A 16,186-nucleotide genomic window follows, 5' to 3' on the forward strand; every position below is an offset into this window, starting at 1 on the left:
CTTAAGCCCCATGTACCAATGAAAACTGATGCACGAATACATGCGTTTTGGAAAACTCCGAATGTGGGCTCTATGGGGTTAAGCAGAATCATTTAGAAATAAGGCTTCATGTACCAAATACCCATCTCGAAACGGCTCTGATTTATGCTACCCTGTTCCTTCAAAATCAGCTTTCTTTCAAGATAATATTTTGTGAACGTCAGTAATAATATTCAATAATTTAATACACACATAAGCAGGTGCTGCCCCCTATTACGTACGCTACCTTGCGCGTTTGAAACTTAAACGTGACATTCAAGTTCGCACCAGTAAACATCTGCCCCTGCTTCAGCACGATGACAATAGGGTTGTTTCCAATTTTTTGAAACGCTCGTATTACGTTCTATATTAACTAAAAGTTGCCCTAAAATTCAACTTTTATACTAAAAACGGCTTTAAATACGTTAAATTAACAAAATATATTTTGACAGATGTTTTCGCGCCCAAAACGCTCTTTGAAAATTGTGTGACGTCACAGTTTACGGTTTGACACATGACTACATACGCACGTAGGAGATACGAACTGTCAACTGACATTTGTCATTTGTTGTCTATCGCCTAACTGTCAACAGTGTCAATCCGAGAGTTGTGACGTCTTCAGAATGTTCAATGACGTTTCGAGTTTGGTCACGTGACGTGTGCCAAAAGATATTTTAAATTCAATATTTACAAAAATATGGTTATTACAGATCCCCTAAAAGTAGTTTAACATGTTCTTATAATCCAAAAGAATTTATTAGGATACAATTCTGCCCTAAGATTTGTAGATGGAAACAACCCTATTGTCACCCGACAGTGACAATTCGCCGTACATAGCCAACAAGTCAAGGGTCAAAGGGGCAGAAAATAGTGAATGTGAATTGTCAGCGTGGATAGGAGCCAGGGCCGTGTCGGGTGGTCCAGTCCTGTGGTGGTAGAGTGTGTACTCACTTCTTCTTGTTCTTGGGCTGCGCGCGCGGCGGCGTGTTGGGGCGGCCCATGTTGAGGCCGGAGTACAGCTTGCGCTTGTCGGCCGGCTTCAGGATCTGGAACGAGCACATCAGCGTCTCGTCCACCGACATCAGTGCACCTGGAATGCACAGACTTATTTATTACTGGACATATTTTTCAGCCACACCTAAACAAATACAATTCAACGAGCTATATTCGGAGTTAACCAAAAACTAAAAAGAAATAAGGAGATCTATAAGAACGAGCACATCAGCGTCTCGTCCACCGACATCAGTGCACCTGGAATGCACAGACTTATTTATTAGCGGACATATTTTTCAGCCACACCTAAACAAAAACAATTCAACGAGCTATATTCGGAGTTAACCAAAAACTAAAAAAGAAATAAGGAGATCTATAAGAGGACCCGGGCCTAACTTAAGAGTTGCCGAACTTAGAAATAAGAGACAGTAGTAGCAGAAGCGACGGCCACTAGGACAAAGATTCTAGAGTGGCGGCCGAGCAACAAAATACGCAACTGATGAAGGGTCCCTGCAAGGAGGTCCGGCGACGGTGAAAATAGAAAGAAACTATTTGATGAGCTGGGTATATGACCAAACGTTGCGCAGATCCATGGAATTTCAATGTATACGAGGTGCGGTCCAAAAATTTCTGGCTGGAGAAATTTGGCGGCTTAAAAAAAAATAAAAAATATGTCATCGCGATTGTCATTTATTCTGCTTTTTCGTGTATGGTTTTGGGATTTCTGTTGGTTGTTGTTTTGATTTCACGGCGTTTTAACGATAGTAAGTCGAAGAATTTTCGAAATGTTCAAATTGGAATATCGCTCCGTGATCAAATTCCTGACAAAGGAAGGGGTCAGTCCGACCGATATAAAAAAAAGGTTAGATGCCGTGTACAGGGATACTTCTCCGGCATTTTCCACGGTAAAAGAATGGAGTAAGCAGTTTCGTTTAGGGCGGGAGTCCATTGACGACGAACCTCGCTCCGGCCGGCCTGTGGAAGTACTCACCAAGGACTGTGTCAAATTAGTGGAAGAGGAAGTTCTGAGTGATCGAAGACTTAAGACTAAAGAAATAGCGGCAAGAACCGGGCTTTCGAAAACTTCAGTACTTAGGATTCTTCATGAACATCTTCACATGAATAAAGTTAGTGCTAGGTGGGTACCCAAACTTCTTTCGAGCTTGCAGCGAACTGAGCGAAAAGCGTGTTCTCAAGAAGTTTTAGATGCGTATAGGCGTTACGGAAAAAGTTATTTGGAGTCGATTGTTACGGGAGATGAAACCATGGTTTTATATTATGATCCTCTGTCGAAAAGGGAATCGATGGAGTGGCGCCGTCTTGGTGAAAGGCCGCCTAGAAAGGCCAAGGTAACGCAATCCACCAAAAAGATAATGGCAACGGTATTCTGGGATTGTCACGGAATACTAATGATTGATATAAAAGAAAGGAATACCACGGTAAATGGCACTTACTACGCCACCCTTATTGAGCAATTACGAGAGGCAATCAAGCAGAAGCGACGTGGAAAACTCAGTAGAGGTGTTCGGCTTCTCCACGATAATGCTCCCGTTCACACCGCTGCAATTGCCAAAGCTGCTGTAACAAAATGTGGCTTCGAGGAAATTCGCCACCCGCCTTACAGCCCCGACCTGGCCCCAAGCGACTATTATCTGTTCTCGAGACTTAAGGCAGACTTAAGGGGAAGACGATTTTCTTCGGATGATGAAGTGGCTCAAGCTGTTTTCGCCCATTTTGAGGACAAAACTCCAGAGTATTTTTTTAAGGGGATAGAAATGCTTATCACGAGATCTGCAAAGTGCGTTGAAATAGAGGGGGACTATATCGAAAAATAAAAAAGGTTTTGTAAATATATCTACTTGTTTTCTTTGTTAGGCCGGACACTTTTGGACCGCACCTCGTATGAATAGATCAGTATTTTGGGACATCGTCAGAATAGGCGCAGTACTCTAAGACTCTCACTCGATCACTATACTCGTAGGTCTTTGAAGACGATAGTTGCAGACGGATGAAGAGAACTGACTTACCCGCGTTGTCGAATTCGCCGCAGTAGTTGGGCGCGGAGAACAGGGTGACGAGTTGCCGTTTAGCGAAGAACTCGTAGCCGTCCTCGACCACTTGATGCGCGCGGCAGATCAGGTCGAACTCGTGCTTCGACAGGAACTTGCCAACCACCTGTAGTGTTACATAAAATTGCGAATTTTATATTGAATATCACTGCTAAAGTCGTCAAAAGACGTAGTTTTAATTAAAAAAAAAAGCTTTTTAATTTGCCCTTAAACTCCGAGCGATATTGAAGCTTTAAACTGTGTGGAATAGTTCTCTTTCACTCTAAAGTTATAAGCAAAAAGGAGCATCCAGTATCCGTCGAAACTTATGGCGTCGGACCACAGCAGCTTGTTTGTCCCTCTAGTTACGTACCTCAGTGCCGAACGTGAAGCTGACGCCGCGGTCGTTCTCGCCCCAGCCCGTGGTGTCCTTGTCGGGGTCGGACCACAGCAGGTCGCACAGCAGCCCCTGGTCGGGCACGTCGGTGGGCCGCATGATCCGCCGGATCTGCTCCATGGCCTGCAGGTCCGGTGAGAGACCGCCGTGGCAACAGAAGATCTTCTCGTCAACTGAAATAAAAGAGAAAGCTGTTTAGTAATGGTGAATTTAAGGCGAGAAAGCACTTTGTTGGTAAAAAATACTAAGAATAAACGATAGCTAGAACCATTTATCAATATAAAGTGATAAACATGGTAATAAGAAAAATAAAATGAATTCCTTGCCATTAATATAGAGCTAAATCCTGAAGCTTCGTGGAATGAAAGCAATATCGTTGAACAAGCCTTACAAGAAGCATTGAGTCCCGAGTAGGTGTTTGATCGCGCTTTAATTAAAGGCCAGAACACAAAACGTCCAAAAGTAGGTCAGTAAACTAAAAGTTTATTAAGTACGAGTATTTATTAGGATTCCGTTCCCGTTTGCATTTCCTCAATTAATTTAATCCTGTTAATGTTGTCTATAAGATAACCTTCCTTAAACATATTAGTATTCAGGAGCATGTAGGTATAATAAAGTCTGACCTAAATAAAACCCCTACGCCTGGAAGCGTTGAGGGGATTAAGCGTAGGCTCGTTCCGGGCGAAAGGATGGATGAACATTAATAATAAGCTGTCGAAAATATACTAGCAGTGGGTAGATGATAAATATAACACAGAAAATATACTCCAGTTTGATATGGGAATAGGAATTGTAGAAAAAAAGAAGTACTGGCTCTAGCGGTCCCAAGGGTAAGAGTGTTCCTTTGAGATTTTTAGTTAGTATGTATAGATGCTTATAACTTGGGATTCGATGAAAAGAAAGTTCATTTTATTAAATAGAAAGCCGTAAACCGAGCATAAACATAAACATTGATAATTTCTTTGATTCTTGACAAGTAAGTCTTGAAAATCTTTTGTTAAATATACGAATGGCAATTGCATTTCAGATATGTACTCGAATTTACTGCAAAGACAACGGCTGGTATAATTAGATAGTGCCCGAGGACCTCTAGCTTAAATTGAAATTACATTCAGACGAGATTTTCAATAGTCAATCTTCAATAGCCTCATCTTTATTAATAATTTCTCTAGGGGGTAGGTAAGCTAGGCCCTTGATTGGTTGATGAATAACTTAAAATATTCCTACCGGTTCTACAGCCATTCAGCGGTGTATGTCTTTATGGACACACGATACGAGACGCGTTAGAAACTTAAGACTAGAGAAGCTAAGTTATTGCTAGTTAAGCCGCAAACATATCAATCTTGCCGGTATGAATCCATCAAGAAGTCCGGAGCCGTGTTGAGATCGGTAATCGTCGGACACTTTCGAGTGCCGTGATAGATTTGACTGTGTTTTGTGATGCAAATTGCGAGAGCAATCACTTTGTTCATATTTTTCGTTAACTCGCTTGCCGGCTCCAGGTAGCGGACGCCCTTAGGAAAACCCGCCCAACCTTATTAGAGGACAAAGGAGCTTTGTTTAAAATCTAGATGAAAATGCGTTCACATCAATTATGATCTAGTCAAAACCTTAATAGGAATTATACCTAAGGCTTCTTTGTTACATAATATAAAAGAACTTTTTATAAATGGACGCAGCACATTTTTCTCTCATTTCCGACGCAGCCCACTAACGAGTTTAAGGTCTCGGCTCGGTATAATCCTGTAAGCCAAAGTTTTAGTATGTATCTATATTCAGGGCCTTACTTTTTTCCGGGTATTCGATATGGGAGTTCCCCACACATCGAAATTTATATACCTACTCGTTGGGACAAACTGTGAATCATGGTAGTTACTAAGAGTGTTCGCTAACTAAACATAAGACGTACTTTCTAGATATACATATAATCTCGTCAACATATAAAATGATAAAAGAGAAACTAATTATATAAAAATGCGTTTGTATTTACAGTAGACTAGGAGATTAATTCTAAAGTACATTTTGATATGTAAATGATGTCATTTAATTTTCTCGCAAAATTCGCTTGTACTTGTTCGTACACATATTGGCGCGAGCGAGACGGACAAAGCGAATAATAACAAAATTATATCTTTTCAATGTTAAAACGTAAATTTGAATTAGCCAGGTTTATCTCCGATGGAAAACATGATAATTCGCCGATGTTCGTCTTAACTTATCTGACAATTAAATCTATCACGCCATGGGTACAGTTCTGAGGCCACTAAGGCACACCTATTTGGGGTATCATGTCTTATCAATATTACTTTAAAGAGTAAACCAATTTGATGCTATATGTGCGATATTTCGTTCCGGTTTTAGCGGGCTCTTATCTGCTTCAGGCGTGCTCAGATTATATCGTTCTAAGAGATGCGACCTGCGACCTTTATAGAAAACGAGAGGTCAACGGACGAGGATAAACTTCGAGATTCGTCATGCAACAGTTAGATACACAATGATCAAATCACGACGTTGTTAACCTATGAATATCGTTGTATTTGAACAACAAGAATTGAAACTAAATATGCCTATATTTAGTTTCAATTCTTGCTTTTGCGATTTAATTTGCGAGTACTTGTTTGGAGAATATTGCATATCTAAATTGAATTTCAGCATTGTATCATCTAAACGTGTTTTGTAAACACGATAGTACAAATTTGCGCATTAGCATATTCAAATCGAAGGCGAACAGCCATTAATTAACGTATTAATTATTGAAAATCGCTTGTACCTGCCGGTTCGTTAGCACTAATCAGCTTTATTAAAGCAATTAGGTATAGTACTTACTTATAACTTTTATAACCGATATACGTAATTATTTTAGTTGAGATAATTGATAATATTAATGTCTCGCTTTTCCTTTTTTTAATTAATAAATAATCAACGTAAAGCCCACTACTCATGAGATGACTGATGATATGATCGGCTTTGTAATCAACTAATCATCCTACTACTAGGTGTTTACATTTGTTGTTGTTTGCCTCCCAATGGTTGGAGTCAAATATTAGGTTTATTTACAATTTTACACTTACGTACTTACTACTACTCTGGCGAAGCGAACCGTCTGTCTTGGCCTCCACACATAGGTACTAGAAAGTGAAAACTGTGTACATACTCAGGTCGCCTAAATCAATCAGTTTGGTAAAATTCCACTCTGTATTGATGAATCATATCATACGACGCGCGAGCCGATAACCTCAGGTAATCTGGGAGTCGCCATGTCAAGTGTCTTCAATAGAGTTCAGTACGATAACACTGTGATGAAAATAGTGAAATTGGGAGAAAATATTGCATCTTTTTGAAAGAGTAAGTATGTACTTTCGGTCGGAAACATCAGGCTATTATGAAGAACCGGCTTAATTCGATCACGAAACACGGATACATAAATATTTTTTCTCAAAAACCGACGGCAGAGTCGACTTTGCCGGTAAGAAATAAGTCAGTCTATGGTAGTTTATGGACAGTCAAAAATTAAAAAGTTAAAAACATTACAGTCCCGATTTCAGGACTGCAATATTGCATACAAATGCTAAACTCTTAAAAAGTTGAAAATGCCATATCAAATGAAGGCATTGGTCCATTAAACAGCGAAACAAATGATCAGTACTTATTATTCTAATGTTGGTACAGCTACTATTAAGCTATATCAAATAGGTTGGCGTATTTTCGATAGCAAATTATTAAAAATAATAGAAAGGTTGCAAAGCAAAACTTTTCAATTGTGTACTTATATTTTTTTCTGTGAAAATATATACGTAAGAACGTTGTTTCTGTAAAATATTTCCATCGTATCTATGTTTCTATCACTATTTTTGAGAAAAACACTATATATGACTCGGCTGGAAAGCTACTTGCACTACTCCAAGAATGTACTTGCCTAAGCGTAATTGACATACTCATAGGTATTGCAAGAGAAAATACCACTTTGTAAGCTAAGACCACGAACAGCAGCAAAAGTTTGCATAGGAATTTAGCGTTTATGACAAAAGGTTGTAAGCGCACAATGGGCTGAACTTGTGTTCCATCATTTTGGATTAGCGGGCTCCCCGTGCAATCAGCTGTAACTCGATTATCGGAAGCCTGGATGTTGTTTGCTGCGGGAAATCGACTAGGATTGTTCGCCGTATCTCATCAATTGATTGTTGGCTCGAAGTTGGAGTCATCTCTCCAAGTTAGACAATGAACTCGTGTGTCGTGTTTGTTTTACTATCATAAATAATAAAGGAATTCAATACAATCCTTATTTTTAAATTATCCGTTAAGTACATGAAGCTTTTATAAAACATTATTGGATTTAGAAAATAATACGTTATCGTTACTAGTATTTATTTCACACTTAAACATTTGCGATCTGACTATATATCAAATGAATTGCAAGGATTCATATCCCATCCGTTTATAATTTCATGATACTGTTCCATTTTATTGCTACGTCCGTCGTAAAATAAGAAACACGACGCTGCTGGGGCCACTTCATCAACTCCGAGCGGACCGCAAAAACACCTTCGATGTTTCAAACTGCGATCGGAATTAATTAAAGTCTCAACCTCAACTTAGTTGTGGACTGTGGGAATTCTGCAGAGTCAACATCGAAGTAGTGGAAGTTGAGACAACTTTACGAACTTGAAGAATAATATTTTTGCAGAATCGCGGGACGCGAGAAAAACAAGCTCAATCTTTACAAAGTTGAAGTCGGAGATATAAGATGGGGAAAAACAATCCCAATCGAATTGTTATTTCAAGGTCTTACAAATAGTTTTCTACAAAAGAAGGGTTGTTCATATTCTTAATCACAACAGATGCCAAGTGTTCATGATTTAGACAAATTATCTTTCTTGAAGCGAAGAGAAGTTTGACGAAACAGTTAAAAAACTGAGACTTGGATTAATAACTGATCCAGAAATAACAAATGTTGATTACGACGATGTGAGAGTTGGACATGAGCCAATTGTTCGTGATGATACTGATGACTTAACCATTAACGCACGGATAATTGTGTTCATAATTTTAATTTGTATCTACGCTGCGGACCGTTTAATGTGTTTGTAGTGTACATATTGTATTGCTTAAGTTAGTAGAAATTAATCGCACAAGATCCTTAGACTTAACAGTCTTTAGATACATCTAACAAAAAACAAAGAAGCGAAACAGCAATTTCTCTATCACATAATTGTATCACTTTCAGGAACAATTAAAAAATATCGACAGTTCAAATTGAAGTTACTACAGTTTAGCGTCTTGAGAAAAAGATTTAAGCACTAGACAAGTTTCAAGCTAAAGTTACATAGAATTTGAGACAATTTTGGCAAGTAAAATAGGTTGGTAGTTTGTAGATCATTAGTGAAATAGAAGAGAAAGTCTAATAACTTTATAAGGGGTCTAGTAGCTTTAGTATCGAGCCGTCTTGCAATGAATTCCTAAGAGGCCCAATTGCTTCGGGATTAGGTACTTTCTCCCTAGTCGAGCAGTAAATATAATTAATTATCTCGAGTAAACAGGGTACTTTGCCCGGTGCCGAGTAAATATTGTGTTGAAGCGCCATGATAGCAGCTATCAGCGGAAATATGCTTTCCCAATTCATATATTCATAACACCAGTAACGCGCTAAACAGTCGTGAGGCTGAAGTTAGTCTACAGTAAAGAAACGTTTAATCTAAAACTGCCACAACAGTATCTTCAGATACTACAGCAACTTCAGTTGCGAAGCTATCTTTTATCTTCAGCACATATAGCTTAGAAAAGGATTTACCAAATAACGTTAATCTTTTAAAAGATAAGAGAGAGATTTTTCTACAAGATCTAGAGTATTATATTTACCACGTACGAATACATGCTTATTACATTTCCTTCATGTTTGTGGAATGTCATATATGTATTTCTGAATAGCAGTAGGTAAATGAGCCCCCTTGAACAAAGTTAGTGAATTTCCACTAGGAAGAACCGACCGAAAAATCTATTGCAAAGTCGATTGGGCAGAAGCAGTTATGTACATACATTATTCGAAAACATGGGCTATCCAGGAAATTTTGCATTAACGTCTCTTTCTAATCACATTTTTGAACTGTTTGAAAAATACATTTTTGGGATTGTTTTATGCCGACGTCACCTGCTTTTGCAAGAGTGCATGCGCCTCCGCCACGTGAGCTCTACACGTGCGCAAACGCATTGGCTGCGATTAAACAAGAGGCGGTCTAATGGTCCGCGTAAACTGTGAGAACTGTTCCCTGTTCCGGCATAATGACCACCGTGTCGAGATTGATTGTTGTTAACGACAGTTTAAAGCTTTGAGAATGTTTTTTTGCGATCTATTAACAATGTTTCAGTGGACATAACTGAGACATTGAAACAGTTTTTCTAAACAGGTTGTTTGAACAATGCAAATTGCATCGTAATCGATAACAGTAGTTCTTAATGTTCCTACCCAGTAAAACCCAATGGCATAATAAGCTACACTAAAATCCGTATCAAATTCACCGAATGGGATCCCCTAATTTTTATCAAGGTGCGTCCTTCTTGGGCTTACGGCCTCGCGGACCGAGAGACCTCTTTTAGGTCACAAGCTTGGTGCGTTCAATCCACTCTACCAAATTCTTTCTTAAAAAAATTACAATCGGCATCAAGAGGGCATCAAAGATTAAGAAACAAAAATAAACTCACGCGCTACAGCTGGCGAGGTTGGCCGCAGCGCGAGTAATTGTATACAAAGAAAGCAAACTGAATACATAAACGAAGAAGAACATTATTTTCATAACGGATCATCTTAAACCTAATATTGAGGCTGCTGCCTATCTTAGATGTAAATGGGCTTTACATATATATCTTAGTCAGATATTTCCTAAATGTGTTTGCTTTCACCGATCGTCATTCTTCTATTCGGAAATTACAACGAATTTCAGTTATCGAAACAGTCTTGTTATTTACTTATTAACTTGGTTTATATTTCTTTTTCGCCATGTTTCCATTCCGCAACAAAATGTCATTAAAACAAGACTGGTATATATATCATTTCAAAGCGTTACTAATTGTTCGCTAATATATTGATGATACGAATAATGTCTGAATGTTCGTTTCCTTGGGAATAATGGTAATCTACCCACGTCACGTGTAAACTCATTGACAGACTTGACAGCAAAAAAAAAGATAACTATACATAATAATGAACAATGATATGATATTATATCATTATCAGAATCAGAGTATCATTTTGCTTACCATTTATGCATTAGATATCAGTACCTGGGCGACCGAGCTTAGCTCGGTTATAACTATTTATTGTAATATGGTGGTGTATAGGTGATAATCTTAACTACATTTTTTTACTAAATTAAACTTGTCTAAAACAATAAAAATTAAAAAATTATATATAAACTTCAACATATAAAAAAAAAAAGTTAGTCACCGGGCGAGATTCGAACCCGTAACACTCGTTTAGCAGTCCGCGTCTTAACCCGCTGGACCACACGGACAGTGGCCGGCAACACGAAATTAGCGACCATATTTTGCGTCGAAAGAAAAACGCATGAAAACTCGAATACACGCGTTTTCCCAAACATAAGACTAATCTAGATAGATTGTATACCCCCAAAACCCCCAATGTACCAAATTTCAGCGAAATCGTTAGAGCCGTTTCCGAGATCACAGAAATATATATACATATATATATACAAGAATTGCTCGTTTAAAGTTATAAGATTATTATTGCCGACATTTCGGCATTATCTCTTATTTGGCAATATATTTCAGCCTGTTCGGGTAATGTCAGATTCCGTTTTGCCGGCGTGTGTCCGGAACACGTTAGCCCAGACATTAATAACTTTCATATCGCATGACGTCACTCACATATGGTCGGTTAGATACGCAATGGACGGCGTGAAATATTTAACGAAACACGCCGATAAGATTTTAATGTTGGAATAGAAACATTCTAGTTAAGAGAATAACCGCAATAATTTTTCACTTCTTCCTTCTTAATAAGTACTAAAAAATTTACGACGAACATGAAAAATACAATGTCATATAGATATGAATGAAACTACGACGAATAACTACGGCGTTATGCGTAAATATATTTATTCAGCAAACACAATTACACTAAAAACTTTTTCCAGCGAAATATTTGTTGTTGACGATTTCACGGTACCTACGCTATCACATTTTTTCATACCATAAATTTCTCTGCTCAAGATCAATAGGTCAAGATAATAGTTTTACTCTAACAAACATGTGTAATTGCTTATGTCACTTGCATTATTAGTTTTTTGCTGAATCGAACGAAAATGAAGAGACGAACAAGATTGTAGACCAAGAAAACTTTTTAATTGTATGTCACTTTATTGCGCATAAACAAGTTTTCACAAATAGGCATAAAAATTATTTATGTTTGTGTTTTAGTTAAGTATTCAAAACCAAACCATTCGCAAAATAACTTCGCAGAATTCCCTTTTGCTCTTGAGTGTGTCAGTGCACGTAGTATCCTAGGAAGTTGTGCCCTTTGGGAGGTAGCTTCCCTTTCTTATTACATCACCCTGATTTAGGGAAAGGGCCTTAGACGTAGGTTATCTCGACAATGTCATGGTGACCTCAAATAAACGCGGCTATCATTCCCTAAAGACGTCACGTCATCCACATAAGGTTAGAGATGTTTGAACAGAGATTCGTGCTGTTTGCACCTGGCGCTCTGTTCCATGGGGAAAAGGGGGATGGGTATATACGTTGTGTCCCTCTGTGATAACGGGTGTTTGTAGGGCTGTGAAGGGTGTCTGCCACTTGTCTTGCAACAATAAGTTGCGGGGACACTGGCGGATCTAGGTTGTGTTTTGTTTATCTGCTGAGAGCTTTTATCTTTGTTACGTTAACGAGTAAATATTGAGTTACTTATTATTGTACGTTTAGGATAATAACTTAAATATCGTAGTCCTAGTACAATAACAAAAAACGCAACCACGTGCTGTTTAGGATAATTAAAAATGTCTCGAGGAGTAATTGGTAAATAGACGTGTAAATGAAGGTTTTTTGGCACAACCTTGTACCATGAGTTAATTTGTTTCTTTGGTGTAAAAAGTACTTTTTATTTTAATGAGGCACCTGTTTTTACGAAGGCGGTAGCAACCAGACACACAAACCCATAGAAAAAACTAGGCCTTGCTAGAATTAGGTTGTCTGACATTCCTGTTTCTAACATTTAATACAGAAGTTATTAATTCATTCTGTACCATATTTTTAAACAAAATGTCGCTGCCTGTTGTCAAACATCCCCCCTTATAAGTTTACAAGAACTTTGCCTGCAATAAACAGCGGTTAGTTGACTAGCATGGCCTCATTTATTCCAACCCTGGCAATAGCCTTGGGTGAGGGAAGTGAATGATTATGGGCTACACATGAGAAATTGTCCCTCCGACAACGACGAAGTGACTAAATATATTTTCAAGTGACTATTTTCTCACTCAAAAGACGAACAACGTGCGATAAGAGCCATAAAAATAAAATCTTGCTCAGCTCTACTTGCTTCAAGCTAGTCTACTGTGGTGGGACATCTGGCTTTGGTACCTACTTGTAATATGTGTGAGCATATAAATCTGATGTTGCCAATATATGAGAATAACATGATGACAGGATATTACTATGATGTCATACGTAATAAAGCTTGACGTGGTTAATAATCGTAAAGGGGCTTATAAAACCGGAGTGACATATGCTATTTATCAGGAACGCCGGTATAAAACTATGAAGGTAGACACAATTTAATACTTGGACGTAACTGAGCTGTTTCATGAAATTGATACAATTTTCTTAAGAAAACTGAACACAAAGTTGATATAAATGAAGATGTAGCTATAATTAACAACGTTACCATCGCTTTTAACGTATATTTACACAAACAAGAGGAAACGGAGCGTGAAAGTGCTAAACCTTAAACAAATGGAAATACTTCCGGCGTCTGTTATTTAGGTCGGCAAAGTTGACTCAACGATAAACTTATCATTACATTGTATTTAAAAACTGCGACCGTTTCCAACCTTGGAAGAGGGAATTCAAGGGGATACAATAGATGGCACAAATGACATATAGTTTTATCTCGTCACTGATAGTGAATACAAATATTGTTATCACGTTGATGCGAACGATTGAGAAACGTATAATCGTGGTAGATAAAAACTATTTGCCAAGGTACTCTACGATAAATATAAAAAAAGTCAGACCAAGCTAAGTTGGCAGCGATTTTGATAGTTCAGACGGTGCAAGTGTTATTTTTGACGTCAAACTTCTATGAAATTATGACGCTTACTTAACACTTGAACCGTCTGGGCTATCAAAGTCGCTGCCAACTTAGCTTGGTCTGACCCTAGTGAACTAAAAAAACAAGTGTCTTAATACTTGGTGCAATTTCCATTTCTTTTTCTGCATGTGCCCCAGAAATCGCTAAAGGATTAAACAGTTTATTCTGGTTATTGGTTGTTTCAAATCTTAGACATTAATTACACAAATAACGCACAATATAAAACGCGTCCAGTACCCCTAGTGTAAATTTATTGGATAGCGAAACGTGACGTACGCGTTTGCGTTAAGTCTCATTTTGTATGGAATTTTGAGTTTCCAAAACGTCCCGCTTGGAGCGCTGTTTCCAAATCCCATACAAAATGGGACTTAACGCAAACGCGTACGACACGTTTCGCTATCGAATAAATTTACACGAGGGGCTCTGGTCGGGATCCATAAACATTTCAACGTCTGCTTACGAATCTTCGCACTGAATTGCCTCTTTACGATTACTCTCTATCGATCGGGCCCAAAACCCACCAAAAAATAAATAAAGCCAAGTTCTAGTTTCTGCCGGCCTTGACCTTTCTTTATAAATGATTGTCACTTGTGACAAGCTGAAAATACGTTCGCGCGACGCGACATCGACAGTAGCAGGCCGGGTTGCCATTTCCAAGCTTTTGACAACCGGCGCCGACGTGACAGGATATTGGATGATATTAAATCGTTTTGTAAGTGTAGAATGTTACGGGTTCTGTATACCCTAATAATTAAAGGGGGAGGATAATTATTTTCAATTATTTATTTGGCTGTTCTACATAGGTATTTAAAAATATTTCAACTCAAGGCTCGTACAATACAATATTATTGTAATTAATCATGTATTTTTTTTATTCCTTTAATTTCTGGCGTTAAGATACGATAACGAAACTAAGATTTAGAAGTGCATTCATGCTTCATGCTGTATTTTTGTTTTTAACTTCCTGATTTTTTTTCACCGCATATTTGAACCGACAATACGTGTTAGGTATATAATAGCTATCCCAAATGTTTCTCACGACCAACAGCGCACTTAGGTAATGTATTATCGGCAGGCGCTTTATTGCGGCAGTTCCCAACCTCCGCCCAAACATTAAGTCCGCCGAAATAACTTGACCAAACATCCTTTGACGTCATCGCGTTACGTGTACTTTATTAGGACACTGAAATGCTAAATATAGCCTAACGTTTAGCCGCAGTGAACCACGAAAATTTAATTTCTCCAGTCATCAAACGTTTTCACGGCTTCAGACTTTCAAATGAAATAGGTTGCTTTTACGTTTATTAATGGGTTGCGCAATTATTTGGGAGTACTTAACAAGTTTAACAACCTATATCTAAGTCCTAACCTAATGCTCTCTCATGCACGAAAGGGATTGGGTTATTTATATACATGCTGTGTAATATACTCGTAAGTACATTAATAATGTTTTTGCTTATTTGTACAATTTCGTAACAATGTCTTATATTCCTCACATAAGTTCCGACAATCTCCTTGTTAGGTCTAAGATTTGACCCGAATCACGGTGGATAGTTTGAAAGTCACAAGCTTGTAGCTCGTCTACATTCCTATATGGTCCAGTCTAGTGTTGGCACTGGTGGAGGTTAAAATTATAGACCAACAACTTTTCCGTTGGAAAAAAGAAAAGAAAAATTGGCTAAATGAAAAGTGCAGAAGTTATTTATAGAAGGCAGGACAGGCATTTACTGGGTGGTACAATAATGTTGACGAGCTGGCGCTGTGGTCAAAATGGGAATGTGGACGATCTGGGACTGTAATCGTAATGGTTATGTGGACGAGTTAGGAAGGTGACGATTTAGGAATAGTATGCTGAATTGCTGACGGCACGGCATTGTGCACGATTAAGGGCCAACACACGTACCCCCGATACGATGCCGTATCGTGGAGAAAGAAAACACACACACATCACACATCCGTTACATCATCATGTGATGATGAATGTCGTGTTCGGACATTCGTTAAGAAAGGGTTGTGGACGAAAGGGTCCTGAGCCCACTCGGCTACCAGTTTTTAGTTATGCTTGATGGATAAGAAAATAATATAGAATCGGACCAAGCTAACTCTGAATGGCATTTGGAATGATAATGTGTGGCTATGTCATATCATTAATGTAAAATTTCTATGAAAATAACACTCTCTGTTCGTTTTGTTCAAGTCGTTGCAAAGTTAGCTACGCTGGACTCTATAAGCGAGGAATTCAATTAAGATTAATTACTTAGCCGAGAATTATGAACTAGCTTAACGAATGTCCGAATTGCATAACTCTAATGAACGTATGAATGACGTGGGCGTCGCGGAGGGTGGCTCGGCTGCGTCAAACGCTCCGCAGTTGACAACACGTGACCCACTTACTTGGACTCCTCCAATTTAAAT

At 38.5% G+C, this 16,186-nt stretch overlaps 1 protein-coding gene across 1 annotated transcript in view; it reads right to left on the reverse strand.

Annotated features, from left to right (window-relative positions):
* The window catches only part of LOC133528851 (serine/threonine-protein phosphatase alpha-2 isoform), a 73,124-nt gene that overhangs the window by 4,165 nt on the left and 52,773 nt on the right, over window positions 1-16,186 (reverse strand). The window contains exons 5-7 of the mRNA XM_061866337.1: window positions 3,433-3,629; window positions 3,039-3,186; window positions 970-1,108 (exon numbers count right to left, since the gene is read on the reverse strand). Coding sequence (XP_061722321.1) covers window positions 970-1,108; window positions 3,039-3,186; window positions 3,433-3,629 — 484 coding nt within the window. The remainder of the gene's footprint in view (window positions 1-969; window positions 1,109-3,038; window positions 3,187-3,432; window positions 3,630-16,186) is intronic.

The sequence above is a fragment of the Cydia pomonella genome, chromosome 20, assembly GCF_033807575.1.
Source record: "Cydia pomonella isolate Wapato2018A chromosome 20, ilCydPomo1, whole genome shotgun sequence".
Taxonomy (NCBI): domain Eukaryota; kingdom Metazoa; phylum Arthropoda; class Insecta; order Lepidoptera; family Tortricidae; genus Cydia; species Cydia pomonella.